Here is a 16,726-nt window from a genome sequence, read left to right as displayed (position 1 = left end):
ATGCTTTTATTTTGATAGCAAAACAAGTTTAAAGAAATGATTATGCTTAGCCAAATAGGACTTCCGATTCAGTGGAACTTTCAGCCTAATTAGGAAGCAATTAGCTTTTGACGTGCATTAGAACCGGTACCTATTGCGTCAGCACTCCCTGTACTTGCACGTCAAGGTTGAGTCCAGCCAGAGGGGCTTTGAGAATGACGCGCATGCTGCTTGGTTAACCTGTAGATGGAGTTGTTGCATTGTGCACCTGAGTACAAAGAACTGAACTTCTGTGTTTCATTTGCCTTTATGAAAGTGTGTGTATGCGTGTATTAATGTTAATTCCATTTGCAAATGCAATTGTGATTGTGGTTGAGGTGTAAATCACAGTGTTACATGCAGCTTATTTTTTATTAAGTTCAAAATCTTGGTCATTCTGCAATGGAGAGACACCTAATGACAGCCGATTGCCTCTCCACATGGCAGGGAATGTCAGAGGGTCGCTCTGGTAATCTTTTAGTGGCTGATTCAGGGCAGGTTGCTTCCCCTCTTGACCAGTGGAGGGGGAACCTGCTGTAAATATTGACACTTTTTGCCACCTACTGTCCTATGTCCATTATCAGCTGCCAAAAGGAAAACCGTGCTATTGTTTCAGAATTACATAGGAACGGGAGTAGGCCATTCAGCCCCTTGAGCCCGTTCTGCCATTTAATTAGGTCATGGCTGATCTGTACCTCAGATCCATTTGCCTGCCTTTGTTCCATATTCCTACCCTTACCGATGTAAGATTAGGATCACAGGCCACACACAGATTACCCAAAAGGGTTTTAGAAGTTGCAAGGCTTTTATTAAAGAGCTACAGTTTTAAAGCATAATCAGATATTACATATGGTTTAAGCTGAGTATAATAGACATACAACCCGCGACAGTAGGAGCGATCTACGACTCCCGAATCGGAATGCCACGACTGGACGGACGGGGAGGCAGTACGGTGGTCTCGGATTGGGTGGATTCCTGCTGCAGCGGTCACTTCCGTTGGGTCATCTCTCAAGCTGTTGGAGGTGTTAGGCCGTCAGCCACCTCAGAGGCTAAACTTGACCAAGGTGTTAGGCCGTAGCCACCTCGGGGAAGCCTTCGGCCCTGACTGCCTGCTTTCCTCTCTCGGTCGTCTATATTTATAGTTATTTCGGTGGGCTGGTAATCACCCGGTGTCAATCATTTGATCCCCATCCTATTGTCCAATTGTGAAGCGGGAAGGCATCCCTCGCCGTCCCTTTCTGCACGACTGACGAGGCCTCCCCCTTATCTTTCTGAGGAATGTTTTGTTATGTTTCTTTAAGGACATTTTATGACTTTTCAGCTCCATTTTTGTCTATTATCCCACCACCCTGTGTTGTTTTGCATTTTACGATTCCCTTATCACTTCTATTTGTCTTTTGATGTTTGATATTCGACCTTGCTGACCTTTCTGCTCTCTGTTCCCAGCTGCATGTTGTCAGTCTCTGTTCTAACAATTAAAACCCATCTTTGAATCTAACAGCTATTCCTTACACTGAATCAAAATCTGTCAATCGCAGTCTTGAAGATTTCAATTGGCAGCATCAGCAGCCTTTTGGGGGAGAGAGTTCCACATTTCCTCTACCCTAGGGGTGAGAAAAAGTGCTTCTTCATTTCATTCCTGAATGGCCTAGCTCTAACTTTAAGATTGTGCCCCCTTGTTCGAGAATCCCCCAGTGGAGGAAATGGCTTCTCTGTATCTATTCTATTGAATACTTTTATCATTTTAAACACACTTTATTTTTAAAGTTATACAGCGAGTGATAATATGCTATTAAGACAACAAATATAGCAAGAAATTAGACTTCAGGCACCTTAAATTACTACGCTCCTACTGCACGATGCACCTAACCTCAGAATTGGCAGAAGTCTTTACTAATTCATAGGCTCCCTAGGTTGTTCAGTCTTCAATTGCAAAACATGTGCTCTTAACCACAAACAGTAAATGACAGGGGAGACTATAGAAGACTGGGGAGAAAATAGCTAGAACGGATACTGCCAAGAGAAATCTGATTCAAGGATGGCATTGTCCTTAGGATGTGGGCAACCCTGGTGAGGCAGTATTTATTGTCTATCCTAAGTTGTCCTGAGTGTATTAAGAGTCACCCGCCTAGTGTGGGACTTGAGTCACATGTCGGCCAGACCAGGTAGGGTACCTGAAGGACATTAGTAAACTAGTTGGGTTGTTACGACAATCTGGAAGCTTTCGTGGTTATTTTTCTGGTGCTAACCCACAAATGACCAGATTTATTGAATTCGGTTTCACAACTTGCCATTGTGGAATTTGAGCTCGCGTTAAGTTACTGGTCAAGTAGCATAACCACAAAGCTACCATACATTATAATTGCCAGACCAATTATCAAAGCTGCGTAGTTCCATCCTTTGGTGGTTGTGACAACCATGTGTGTGTTTGTGAGGTTATGAATAGATTCCGACCATCACCTGCCTACAGCTGAGGTTGGCAGGTGATTCAAATCAGTAGGCTGTACTTGAGTGTCTACTTGGCTCAGCTGGTAGCACTGCGGTCTCTGTGCCAGAAGGTCGAATGTTCCAGTGTGGAGGACGAATTCATGGAATGTATACAAGATAGTTTTCTGGATCAGTATGTTAAGGAACCAACTAGGGAACAGGTTATTTTAGATCTAGTATTGTGCGATGAGAAAGGGTTAATTAATAACCTTGTAGTAAAGGAGCCTTTAGGGAAGAGTGACCATAATATGAGAGAATTTTATATTGAGTTTGAAAGTGATTTAGTTAAATCCGAAACTAGAGTCTTAAATCTAAACAAAGCAAACTACGTAGGTATGAAGGGCGAGTTGGCTAAGGTAGATTGGGAAACTACATTAAAAGGTATGACAGTAGATAAGCAATGGCTAGCATTTAAAGAATGAATACATAATTTACAACAAATATGCATTTCTTTAAGGCACAAAAACCCCACCGGAAAAGTGGTCCAACCGTGGCTAACAGGAGAAGTTAAAGATTGTATTAGATCAAAGGAAGAGGCTTATAATGTTGCCAAAAAGAGTAGTAAGCCTGAGGATTGGGAGGATTTTAGAATTCAGCAAAGGAGGACCAAGAAATTGATAAAGAAAGGGAAAATAGAATATGAGAGTAAACTAGCAACAGTCATAAAATCAGATTGTAAAAGCTTCTATAGGTATGTAAAAAGGAGAAGATTAGCTAAAATAAATGTGGGTCCCTTACAGGCTGAGACAGGAGAAATTATAATGGGGACTAAGGAGATGGCAGAGAAATTAAACAAATACCTGTACTTTGGGCTGGATTTTACCAGCCCTGAGGAGGTGGGTTTGGAGGCGGGACTGCTGGGATAGTCAAAAAGAATGGGAGCAGGTCCCGAACCCGCTCCCAACCTGCCTCCAACCAATCTTCCCAGGAGTCAGGTCCCTGATTTGCACTGGGACCCGACTCCTAGCGGCAGGAAGAGGATTATAGCCACTTAACTGCCTGTTAACAGGCAGTTATGAGGCTTTTCCCAATTTTTCGACTGCTGCTGCGGACTTCCCGACGTCGGGGGACCCCACCAGGGTAAGTGAGGTGTGCTGTGAGTCTGTTATGTTGGTGTTTGGATGACAGCTGCAGAAGTGGTGTGAAGGATGCAATGGGACAATGGTTCGTATCAGAGGTAAGGAAATGTTGGGGAAGTCATTTTTAATATGGTTAGATGTTTCTGCAGGTGACAAGCTGTGAAGTGTTTGTGTAGCCTCATCTCATTGGGAGAAGTGACAGATGGCTTCTGCAATCTCAGCTGCAGTTGCCATCTGTTTTATCCTAAGGAGAGAGTAATTGGAGAGCCTGGGTGCAAGGGCTCACCTGTGTACAGTGATTGTCAGTGTTTGACAGCACCTCAATGCTATCAAACACTGTCAAATCATCTGTCAAACAAGTGTGGTGCCTATAACTTTACGAAAACTGGCAGATGAAGCATCATCAACTGATGTCATTTGACACCGGCTTTCCCTTAATTGGCCGGCAAGCCCGCAGGACAGGCATAACGAGGCCAATCAGGGCAAAATGGCGTCAGTTCGTCAAGACATCGCTGGGGGTGGGACTAGAACCTGGAAGGCAGCAGTCCCGCCCCCAACTCGTCTCGGTAAGTAAAATCCAGCCCTTTGTGTCTGTCTTCACGGACGAAGACGCAAAAAACTTCCCGGAAATAGTGGAGAACCGATAAATCCCCTAGACCTGATCCTAGGATTTTGAAAGAGGTGGCTATAGAGATAGTGGCTGCATTGGTTGTCATTTGCCAAAAATCAATAGATTCTAGAACGGTTCCCGTGGATTGGAAGGTAGCAAATGTAACCCCACTATTTAAGAAAGGAGGGAGAGAGAAAACAGGGAACTACAGACCAGTTAGCCTGACATCAGTAGTATGGAAAATGCTAGAATCTATTATTAAGGACATGGTAACAGGGCACTTAGAAAATAATAATAGGATTGGGCAGAGTCAACAGTATGAAAGGGAAATCGCGTTTGACAAATCTGTTAGAGTTTTTTGAGGTTGTAACTAGCAGGATAGATAAGGGGGAACCAGGTGATGTGGTGTATTTGGATTTTCAGAAGGCATTCGATAAGGTGCCACACAAGAGGTTATTAAACAAAATTAGGGCTCGTGGGATTGGGGGTAATATACTAGCATGGATTGAGGATTGGTTAACGGACAGAAAACAGGGAGTAGAAATAAACGGGTCATTTTCGGGTTAGCAGGCTGTAACTAGTGGGGTACCACAAGGATCAGTGCTTGGGCCTCAGCTATTCACAATCTACATCAATGATTTGGATGAGGAGACCAAATGTAATATATCCAAGTTTGCTGATGATAGAAAGCTGGGTGGGAATGTAAGTTGTGAGAAGGATGCAAAGAGGCTTCAAGGGGATATAGACAGGCTAAGTGAGTGGGCAGGAACATGGCAAATGGAATATAATGTGGAGAAATGTGAAGTTATCCACTTTGGTAAGAAAAATAGAAAAGCAGAGTATTTTTTAAATGGTGAGAGATTGGGAAATGTTGGTGTTCAGAGGGACCTGAGTGTTCTTGTACACGACTCACTGAAAGTTAACATGCAGGTACAGCAAGCAATTAGGAAAGCAAATGGTAATTTGGCCTTTATTACAAGAGGATTTGAGTACAGGAAACTTTGCTTTATCTGGAGGTTAACTGTCCGGAACGCTCGAGCCACCGGCAAAAATCAGGAGCTGTTTCGTTAGGTTTTTTTTCTTTTCGTTGCTTTTTTTTCACCAGTCAGGCTCTGCAAGGTCTCGCTGTTGCTAAGCTACAGAGACGCTTGCAAGGTACAGCCAACTGTTTAGAAGCTGCAACAGGGTTTGTTGCAGATACGGCGCTCAAAATCTCCGTATGTTTCAACATTAGCGCTGGTTTGTCCGGCAGTTTTGATGGGACGGCATCAGCTCGGTCCCGTCGGTGCCGGATAGCACAAAGTTTCCTGTATAAGAGTAAAGACAGCTTACTGCAATTATAAAGGGCCCTGGTGAGACCACACTGGGAGTATTGTGTACAGTTTTGGTCTCCTTACCTAAGGAAGGATATATTTGCCATAGAGGGAGTGCAACGAAGGTTCACCAGTCTGGTTCCTGGGATGGGGGAATTGTCCTATGAGGAGAGATTGAGTAGACTAGGCCTATATTCTCTAGCGTTTAGAAGAATGAGAGGTGATCTCATTGAAACATACAAAATTCTTACAGGGCTTGACAGGGTAGATGCAGGGAGGATGTTTCCCGTTGCTGGGGAGTCTAGAACCAGGGGTCACAGTCTCAGAATAAGGGGTTGGCCATTTAGCACTGAGATGAGACATTTCTTCACTCAGGAATTCTCTACCCCAGAGGGTTGTGCAGGCTCAGTCGTTGAGTATATTCAAGACAGAGATCGATAGATTTTTGAATATTAAGGGAATCAAGGGATATGGGGATAGTGCAGGAAAGTGGAGATGAGGTAGAAGATCAGCCATGATCTTATTGAATGGTGGAGCAGGCTCGAAGGGCCAAATGGCCGACTCCGGCTCCCATTTCTTATGTTCTTAGCCCCACTCCAGGACTTTTCTCACATAATGTAGATTGCTATTCCAATGCAGTAGTGAAGGAGTGCTTCATTGCAGGAAGTGCTGTCCTCAACGTGAGATGTTAGACTGAGGCCCTGCCTGCCTGCCTGCTTCAGGCAGATGATAAGCTTTGCATGTCAATGACTTGAAACCTCCGAGGTGGCATGGCCCTACACAATGGTACGGTCGAAGGATGGATGTGTGTGGCAGAGTTCATGTACAGGGTGAGATTGATTGAGGCCAGGAAGACAGAAATGAGGGCATGGGGAATTTAGGTGAAGGTTGAAGTCGTGGAGGATGAGTCATCATTTGTTGTAAAGATAAGTATCTAACCAAATGATTACTGTTCAAAGCCACGGCTTTTATTTCCTTGGAAGATTGTGTAAGTAACTTGAGCAAATATTCAGCCAGTGAAATCTGACAATGGACTGGGAGCGGCTTTTCACATTTACTAGTGACTTGTTGGACAGTTGCCGCCAAAGGCGTGGTTATGCTCGGAACCAAACCCTCCCCATACAGTGCTTAGGGATTTGGTGAATACATTAGCAAGATGAAAATGGTTAAAATGCAAGCCAGAAGGTTTGTCCCCTGGATGCTATTGGTGTCCTATTACAGTGTATTGTTGGGCAGTATTTTTTTTTATTTATTCGGTAATGGGGCGTGGGCGTCACTGGCAACGCCAGCATTTATTGCTCATCCCTAATTGCCCTCGAGAAGGTGGCGGTGAGCCACTTTATTGAACCGTTGCAGTCCGTGTAGCGAAGGTACTCCCACAGTGCTGTTAGGAAGGGAGTTCCAGGATTTTGACCCAGCGACGATGAAGGAACGGCGATATATTTCCAAGACAGGATGGTGTGTGACTGAGGTGCTGCCGAAGAAGCCTTGGAGAGTTGCTGCAGTGCATCTTGTAGATGGTACACACTGCAGCCACGGTACGCCGGTGGTGGAGGGAGTGAATGTTTAAGGTGTTGGATGGGGTGCCGATCAAGTGGGCTGCTTTGTCCTGGATGGTGTCGAGCTTCTTGAGTGTTGTTGGAGCTGCACTCATCCAGGCAAGTGGAGAGTATTCCGTCACACTCCTTACTTGTGCCTTGTAGATGGTGGGTATTGTAGAGTATACCTTGACTGTTCTAATGGGCAATAAATTGTTCCTTATATAAGGGTTATAAAATATTTATCTGGAGCACTCGTCCATATTCTTTAGTGTGTGTAATGCTAGTACTGTACATTTTCTTCAAAATAGGCAAGTGGAAACCAAAGTGCTCCCTTAGCCCGTCTGTGCCAGACACCAATCCTGCAGTCAACAAGGCCCATCAGCAGCCCGCTATAGGGGCTTTAGCAGTGCTGCTCTGGAGCTGGCTTGAACAGACACACTAAGGTTTACCTCTGATTTTGTTTCACTTCCTGTGGAGAAATTCTTTGTAATATTGCAGTGTTCGGTGTATTGAGGGGGAAAAAAAGCTGGCAGTTCACTTGTGGTACATTCATGCCACATGGTTTCAGCTTCACACCAATACTAATCTTCTGGAGTGTAAATCGAGTGTCGAGATTCAAACCGACACTGGTTATAGTGTGAATGTACCCTTATTGAAACCAAGTCTAACTGTATTGTCTCCTGCTCTAATTATTTCCATGGAACTCGCCCTTATTCAGTCTCCCCTTCCCTTCTTCCTAAAACTTTTCACATCTACACTTTGCAAGGCTTAAAAACTACTGCTGTTTTATTCCATCTTCTCGCTGCCGCATTTCACCCTTGGTGCCCTTGGCCTCTCATCTAAATTACTCAATTTAAAAATAGGCACTCCCACTTTCAACAGTGCATTGGATGGTGCTGACTTTTTGGCATGTGAAGGCTGTCTATTACTATGGTTGAATATTTTTTAGATGTGGACATAATGGCCCAGATATTCTGATCCCTACGGGTGGGTACGCGCTGTGTACCCACCTGTTGGGACATTGGAAATGCCGGTTCCAGGCAAGCACAGCACATGCGCTGAAAAGCGGCATTTCAGATCTGTCAAGAATAGTCTTGAGAGATCCTCCGGCTGCTCTGGGGAAGGGCCTCTGCGGGCGGATAGTTCCGTGTTTTGGAGACCCTCCGCCCGCAGAAAACCCTTACAGTTTTTACGCCTGGTAAAAGCAGGTGCAGCAGGCGGTTAAGAAGGCAAATGGTATGTTGGCCTTCGTAGCAAGAGGGTTCGAGTACAGGAACAAGGATGTCTTGCTACAGTTGTACGGGGCCTTGGTGAGACCGCACCTTGAATATTGTGTGCAGTTTTGGTCGCCTTACCTGAGGAAGGACGTTCTTGCCATGGAGGGAGTGCAGCGAAGATTCACCAGGCTGATACCTGGGATGGCAGGAATGACGTATGAGGAGAGATTGTGTCGATTGGGCTTATAATCACTGGAGTTTAGAAGATTGAGAGGGGATCTCATCGAAACCTATAAAATTCTGTCAGACCTGGACAGACTAGATGCAGGAAGGATGTTTCTGATGGCCGGGGAGTCCAGAACCAGGGGTCATAGTCTAAGGATAAGGGGTAAGCCATTTAGGATTGAAATGAGAAGGAATTTCTTCACCCAGAGAGTGGTGAACCAGTGGAATTCTCTACCACAGAGGGCGGTGGAGGCCAGTTCATTAAATATATTCAAGAAAGAGTTGGATATATTTCTTAAGGCTAAAGGGATCAAGGGATATGGGGAGAAGGCAGGGACAGGGTACTGAATTTGGATGATCAGCCATGATCTCATTGAATGGCGGAGCAGGCTCGAAGGGCCGAATGGCCCACTCCTGCTCCTATCTTCTATGTTTCTATGTAAAAGAAAAAAAAATGTTTCTACCGATTTATCATTTAAAAATACTTTTTTTTTAAAGGTACGTTTATTTTTAGCCCCGTAAAAAGCTTTAATTTTTTTTCAAAAAATCAAATTTTTGTTTAAAATACTTAATTTATTGTAATTTCAAGTCATTTTAAAAATGTGATTTTTAAAAAAATATTTAAAGTTTTACTATGTTTTTGGGGTGATTTCCATTCATAAATTTGACAGGTCCTGCAGTGTATGAAGTGTATGAAGGGAGATTCCCTTCTGTGATTGGCTCCCCATGGCCTACATGATCCCAGGGATGCGCCTCTGGGAAACGTGGGCCCTGCGCACTTCAAGTTTGGAGAGGCCCAGGAGTGGAAGCGTGTGCATCCCGGGAGCCCTGCGATCGGAAAATACCGGCCAATCGTCCAGCACGGGTCAGAATGAAGGCAGATGAAGTCCAGGATTGTTCTCTATGGGTGACCAATGTGATGCTTCTGGCACTTTTACACACGCACGTACTGATGGCAGCTTTACACACTCGCGCACTGGAGGCGGCGTCTCACACTCGCGCACTGCAGGCGGCGTCTCACACTCGCGCACTGCAGGCAGCGTCTCACACTCGCGCACTGGAGGCGGCGTCTCACACTCGCGCACTGGAGGCAGCTTGCAACATGCCTAAATCTGGGAGCCCAGTGCAAGAAGCATGAGCTGATGCTGGAACCGCAACCTCTGCTCTGTTGGATCAGCTGTACTCTCATTGTTACTGGCTCTTTGAATGAAAGAAAAGAACTTGCATTTATGTAGTGCCTTATCACGCCCCACAGCACTTTATTGGATTAGTTTTTGCAATGAATTGCTTTGTGAATTTTACTCCCTGTTATGTAGGCAAATGCAGCAGTTTGGGCAAACAGCAATGAAACGAATGAGCTGTTAATCTGTTCTTGGTAATGTTGGTGAGGGGAAGTACACGTTCTTTCTCAAATAGTGACATGGGATCTTTGTTAGAACAAGCAGATCCTACAATGCAACATTCACTGGGCAATACACTAGAGGACTGGCCTAGATTTAATTCTGTAGCACAAGTCCTGGAATGGGGCTAGAAACCATCGTCTTCTGATTCCAAGGCAAGTGTGGTACCAATTGAGCCATATTGGTAAATGTTTAAGTGGTTACTAAGTTTAGTCATTTGTTATCTTTTATCTTTCAAGGTTAACCAGCATGGGGAAGTATATTCTACTTTACTGTGGTCCTACACACACCGCTCTCGGTCCAGTGTTCATGTTGAGTCATGACCACCTTTTCTGGACCTGATATTAAATGCTCTGGTCCATTAAGGACACTCCTGCTGCAGGACTCTATTCCTATCACTAGGTGATGCTAATATGCTATATTAAATGCACTAGTGGTATCTCGTGGCAACAGTCGATCGGTACAATGTTAAATCAGGTTGTGGGTTCACCCATTCAACTTCAAACCAGTGTTTTCTGTCAGTCCAGGACTTCAAACAGTGGCACAAGCCCTCTACTTTGATACTGGTTTATTCAGAGTGTGTCTTTCAAGCCAAAAGGCTATTGAAACAGATTGATTACAAAGGAAATAACAACAGAAAATGCTGGAAAAACTCAGCAGGCCAGGCAACATCCGTGGAGAGAAAATAGAGTCGACGTTTCGGGTCAAACCCTTTTTCAAAACTGGAAAGGAAATGAAATAGATCGAAAGGCAGGGCTGGGAGAGAACAAGAGAAGTGAAGAGACATTAAGAGGTATTCAAAACCAGACGAGATGGTGATAGGACTAGTGGAGACAAAAGACGGCTCTAGATTAGGTGTGAAATGCGCTGGCAGAATGAGAGACAGCTGCCATGTGGGAGAGAAAAAAAGGGGGGGAAAGGGCCAAAACAAAGATGTGGATAAAATATATGTAAAAATGTAATGGGGGCCGAGGTTATGATCTGAAATTGTTGAACTGTAAAGTGCCTAATCGGAAGATGAGGTGCTGTTCCTCGAGTTTACGTTGAGCCTCCATGGAACAATGCAAGAGCCCAAGTACAGTCAGGTCTGAGTGGGAATGGAGCGGTGAATTAAAATGACAGGCGACCGGAAGCTCGGGGTCCCCCTTACGGACTGAACGGAGGTGTTCCGCAAAGCGGTCACCCAATCTGCGTTTGGTCTCCCCAATGTAGAGGAGACCACATTCTCTCCCACGTGGCAGCTGTCTCCCATTCTGCCAGAACATTTCACACCTAATCTAGAGCCGTCTTTTGTCTCCACTAGTCCTATCACCATCTCGTCTCGTTTTGAATACCTCTTAATGTCTCTTCACTTCTTTTGTTCTCTCCCAGCCCTACCTTCGATCTATTTCATTTCCTTTCCAGTTTTGAAAAAGGGTTAGACCCGAAACGTTGACTCTAATTTCTCTCCACGGATGTTGCCTGGCCTGCTGAGTTTTTCCAGCATTTTCTGTTGTTATTTTGGATTTCCAGCATCTGCAGTATTTTGCTATCAATTACAAAGGAAACGTCCACAATGTCATTAACGTTACTAGAGTGAAAAGTACACTGGGGAATTGTGTCAATTAACCATAGATGCTTTAAAAAATATATAATACATTGAATTTTCCTAGGCAGTAGGTATGTGGGGTGGGACAGGATTGGCTAATCTCATAAGTGGTGCTATTTTATTATATTACTAGCAGGGGAGCCCGGCGTTGCCAGGGCAATTTTGGGGCGCACGGTCTCCATGCCCCTGTGTGTCCCCGCTCTCTCTCCCTGCCTCCCCCTCCTCACCTCCCCCTCCCTCCCCCCTCACCTCCCCCTCCCCCCTCACCTCCCCCTCACCTCCCCCTCCCCCTCCCCCCCTCACCTCCCCCTCCCCCCCTCACCTCCTCCCCCCCCCTCACCTCCTCCCCCCCCCCCCCTCCCCCTACCTCCCCCTCCCCTTCTGAGAGCGGCCGTGCGGGGCCTAGCGCTTGAGGCGCTGTCGGGCGGAGATGGACCCGAGCTGAGCTCCCTCACGGATCGCGCGGTTGACGGGCGGCCGCTGCCGCTCCCCCGACCGCTGTGTGTGTCGGGCCGAGCGGTTGTGAGGCAAGGCCCGAGTGAGCCCAACTTACCTGCCAGTGCGGCGGGGCAGGAGCGGGATCGGGAGCCGCAATGTGAGGGTTGCTGTGGGGATGGAGCTCTCCCGCGGGTGGTGCGGTTGACGGTCGGCCGCTGCCGATGACCCGCCCGCTGCGTGGAAACTCACCTGCCGGAGTCGGAATGTGGGGGTTTGTTTGGCTGGTGGTGTCCCTGTGGGGATGAAAAAAATGGCGGCGAAGTTTAGGGAGACTGGAGCATTAGGTCGCGCCTGTGACGCACCGATTGGTCAACCATCAGGTGAGTGAACTGTAGGATTGGTCAAGCAGCACGTCACTCAACGCTAATGAGAGGTAGGATTGGTCAAGCGCTAATGAGTGGATTTTTGAGTATTTTTGAACGTTTTTTGTACACTGTGCAAACAATTTTTGTGTGACGAAAAAGTAAATATGCCTACAAGAGTCCCCTAATAAGCTTTCTTTTGATATATAACATATGTGTAGGTACGCTCTATAACTTTTGATTGTATAGCCGGACAGAAAGACAGACAGAGAGACATACTGTTTTATATATATACTAGCTGGGGAGCCCCGCGTTGCGAGGGCAATTTTGGGGCGTTTGGTCTCCCTGCCCCTGTGTGTCCCCCCTCTCCCTGTCATGTCCTCTCCCTGTCCTATCCCTCCCCTCTCTCCCTCCCCTTCCCTCCCTCCCTTCCCTTCCCTCCCCCTCCCTCGCTCCCCCCCTCCTCCGCTCCCCCACTCCCCTCTGTCCCTCTCTCCGGCCCCTCCCCCTGCCTAGCGCCTGAGGTCCGGTGCCGTTGCTGAGGTCCCCCGCATATCGCGCGGCTGATGGACGGCCGCTGCGGGCGGGCGGGCAGCGCATGCGCGGTGAGTGCGGGCGGCGCATGCGCGGTCAGTGCGAGCGGCCCGCGGGAGCCGGCAAGGCCGTTAGCGAGCGGGAAACTTCGGGCAGCGCGCCCGCGCTCCGTCCGCGACACCTGAGAGGGGGAAGTAGAGAGAGACAGAGAGGGAAGAGGAGAAGGAGAGAGAGGGAAGAGGAGAGAGGGAAGAGGAGAAGGAGAGAGAGGGAAGAGGAGAAGGAGAGAGAGAGAGGGAAGAAAGAGAGAGAGAGAAATTTTTTCAGCTTCAGGCCCCGAGTCCCCCCTGCGTGAGGGTGAGGAGGAGGGAGGGGGGGGTTGCTAAACACAATATAAAACTCAAATAAATTGTTAATTAATTGCTTAACACATAATTGAAATATTTACCTTAGTTCCCTAACACACAGAAAGTGTGGGGGGAAAAAATCGTGGAAAATCAAGATGGCGGCCACTCACCTCGGTTCAGAAGGATAAGGCCCGCCCACACACGCACCGATTGGTCGACCGGTCAGGTCACCGAAGCGTAGGATTGGTCAATCGTCGAGTCACTCGACACTCAACTGTAGGAAGACCTCGACGTCACACGGTCGCTAATGAGATGCTAATGAGCGGAACGCTGAACGTTTTTGGGATACCGCGGGCGGGATTTTTGTCCGGCCGAAACGTAAATACGCCGATGACCGGTCCGGAATCGCAAGCTTTCTTTTGAGACGACGCGCGCGTCGGTACGCTCTGTAACTTCCAAACGTATAGAGACCAGGCGGACAGACAGACAGACAGACAGACAGAAGAGCCGCTTTATATATATATAGATAGATAGATTGGTTTATTGAAATTATAATGTGGTGCTATGAAGCGGAGTATATAATTGAGCTAATGTCCTTTTTTTCCCTTTTTTTTTATTGAACCTGTTGGATGACCGCAGTTGCCAAGAGCAAGTCAAAGTAAGTTAATACTTTTCTTATTTATTACTAGCAGTATGCTACACAGACTGCAAAGGTGCTAAAAAGTTTTGTGCCTCTGTTTTAACCAAGGAGGAGACAGGTAACTTATTTGGGAACTGGAAAGGGAACTAGAGGGTGTTGTAGAGGTAAGTTCTGATACTATTTCCATTACTACCAGCCTGGTTGCCGAACAGATGTGCCAACTTAAGGTGAATAAATCCCAGGTTCGGATAAGATGCATCCAAGTACCTTAAGGAAATAATTGAGGAAATTGCAGGAACTCGGGCACGAATCTTGCAGAAATCACTGAACACTGGAGAGGTGCCCGGGGACTGGAGAAGAATGCAGATGTTGCTCCTATTTTTAAAAGGATAGCAAAAGTCACCCAGGAAACTACAGACCAGTGAGTTAGACATCCATTGTGAGTAACGTTATCGAAACCTTTATTAAAGATGAGATCGTAGAGCATTTGGATAGAAATAAAATCATAAAAGATAGCCAATATGGGCTCATAAAGGGAGGGTGTGCCAGTCTAACTCCCTGGTTTTCTTTTAGGGTGTGCAAAGGAGCTTGATGGGGGTAAGGCAGTGGATGTGGTGTACTTGGATTTCAATAAGGCCTTTGATACAGTTCCTCTGTAAAGGTTGTTATAAGAACATAAGAATTAGGAGCAACAGTAGGCCATATGGCCTCTCGAGCCTGCTCCGCCATTCAATAAGATCCTGGCTGATCTTCGACCTTCCACTTACCTGCCCGATCCCCATATTCCTTGATTCCCCTAGAGTCCAAACGTCTGTCTATCTCAGCCTTGAATATACTCAACAACTCAGCATCCACAGCCCTTTGGGGTAGAGAATTCCAAACATTCGCAACCCTCTGAGTGAGGGTACTGAGTGGTACTGAAAATAAAGTAAGTGGAAATATTTTACAATGGATACGTAATTGGATGACCGATGGAACCCAGATGGTACAGGGATTGTCATCAGCCTGGGAGAATATTACCAGCGCAGTCCCACAGGTTTGGGACCTCTCTTTCTGTTTAATATCTTCATAAGTGATTTGGACTCCAACTCCTGCAGTGTTGTGGGATATGGGAAGAGACTCTGTGCCTTGTATTGTCTGATATTCTGAAGTACTTTTTTTCTGCACATTAGTCGCCACAATTTAGGAGTCAGAAGCATAACGACTAAATTTACAGATGTTACAAAGCTAATGAATATGGCAGACGCCAAAGCTGAACAGGATGAGCTACAGGAGGATTTGAATATTCATGGGAATTGGGCAGACAGGTGGCAGATGAAATTCAGTGTAGAGAAATGCAAAGTGCTTCACATGGAGCCAAAAAATCCAGGCAGGGACTATAACCTAAATGGGAAGAAAATAATGTGCATGGAAAATGAGAGATCTGAGGGTCCTGATTGAGCATTGTTGCAATAGCTTCTATTTATTGTCGGTGAGTAAAGCCAATCAGATATTGGGATGCATTAAAAGGTCAGTATTGAGCCAGAATAGCGAGGTAATCCTGCTACTTTATAAATCATTTGCGACTGCACTTCGAATACTATGTACCGTTCTGATCACCACAGTACAATAAAGATATTGCAGCTGTTGAGAAGGTACAGAAGAGAGCAACCAGAATGATTGAGTGGATGGAGGGATTGGATTATAAGAACCTAAGACGCAGGAGTAGATCATTTGGCCCCTCGAGCCTGCTCCACCATTCAATAAGATTATGGCTGATCTGATCTTGGCCTCAACTCCCCTTCCCTGCCCGCTCCCCATAACCCTTGACTCCCTTACCTTTCAAAAATCTATTTATTTCCACCTTAAATATATTCAATGACCCAGCCTCCACCGCTCTCTGGGGAAGAGAATTCCAAAGATTCACAACCCTCAGAGAAGAAATTCCTCATTTCCGATTTAAAAGTATGCCCCCTTATTCTGAAATTATGCCCTCTAGTTCTAGATTCCCCCACGAGGGGAAACATCCTCTCTGCATCTACCCTGTCAAGCCCCTTCAGAATCTTATGTTTCAATAAGATCCCCTCTCATTCTTCTAAACTCCAATGAGTATAGGCCCAACCTGCTCAACCTTTGTTCATAAGACAACCCCTTCATCTCTGGAATCAACCTCGTGAACCTTCTCTGAACTGCCTCTAATGCAAGTATATCCTTCCTTAAATAAGGAGACCAAAACCGTACGCAGTACTCCAGGTGTAGTCTCACCAGTGCCCTGTACAGTTGTAACAGGGCTTCCCTACTTTTATACTCTATTCCCTTTGTAATAAAGGCCAACACTTCATTTGCCTTCCTAATTACTTGCTGTACCTGCTTGCTAACTTTTTGTGATTCATGTACAAGGACCCCCAGATCCCTCTGTACCTCAGCATTGTGTAATCTCTCCCCATTTAAATAATAATTTGCTTTTTTATTTTTCCTACCAAAGTGGATAACCTTGCATTTTCCCACATTAAACTCCATCTGCCAGATTTTTGCCCACTCACTTATCCTATCTATATCCCTTTGGAGATTCTTTGTGTCCTCCACACAATTTTCTTTCCCACCTATCTTTGTATCATCAGCAAATTTGGCTACATTACTCTGTCCCTTCATCCAAGTCATTAATATAGATTGTAAATAGTTGAGGCCCCAGCACTGATCCCTGTGGCACCCCACTAGTTACAGTTTGTCAACCTGAAAATGATCCATTTATTTTGACTCTCTGTTTTCTGTTAGTTAGCCAATCCGTTATCCATGCTAATATATTACCCTCAACCCCGTGAGCTCTTATTTTGTGTAGTAACCTTTTATATGGCACCTTATCGAATGCCTTTCGGAAATCCAAATACACGACATCTACTGGTTCCCCTTTATCCACCCTGCTCGTTACATCCTCAAAGAACTCCAGC

At 45.9% G+C, this 16,726-nt stretch overlaps 1 protein-coding gene across 1 annotated transcript in view; it reads left to right on the top strand.

Annotated features, from left to right (window-relative positions):
- Positions 1 to 16,726, top strand: part of mrpl33 (mitochondrial ribosomal protein L33) — a 43,151-nt gene that overhangs the window by 8,605 nt on the left and 17,820 nt on the right. The window contains exon 2 of the mRNA XM_085997918.1: positions 13,799 to 13,817. Within this exon, the coding sequence (XP_085854044.1) occupies positions 13,799 to 13,817 (19 nt within the window). The remainder of the gene's footprint in view (positions 1 to 13,798; positions 13,818 to 16,726) is intronic.

The sequence above is a fragment of the Somniosus microcephalus genome, chromosome 9 (genome assembly GCF_052327205.1).
Source record: "Somniosus microcephalus isolate GS21.2 chromosome 9, FLI_Smic_1.0, whole genome shotgun sequence".
NCBI lineage: Eukaryota > Metazoa > Chordata > Chondrichthyes > Squaliformes > Somniosidae > Somniosus > Somniosus microcephalus.
Note: the sequence above shows the minus strand (reverse complement) of the source record. Positions and strands in the feature narration are given on the sequence as shown.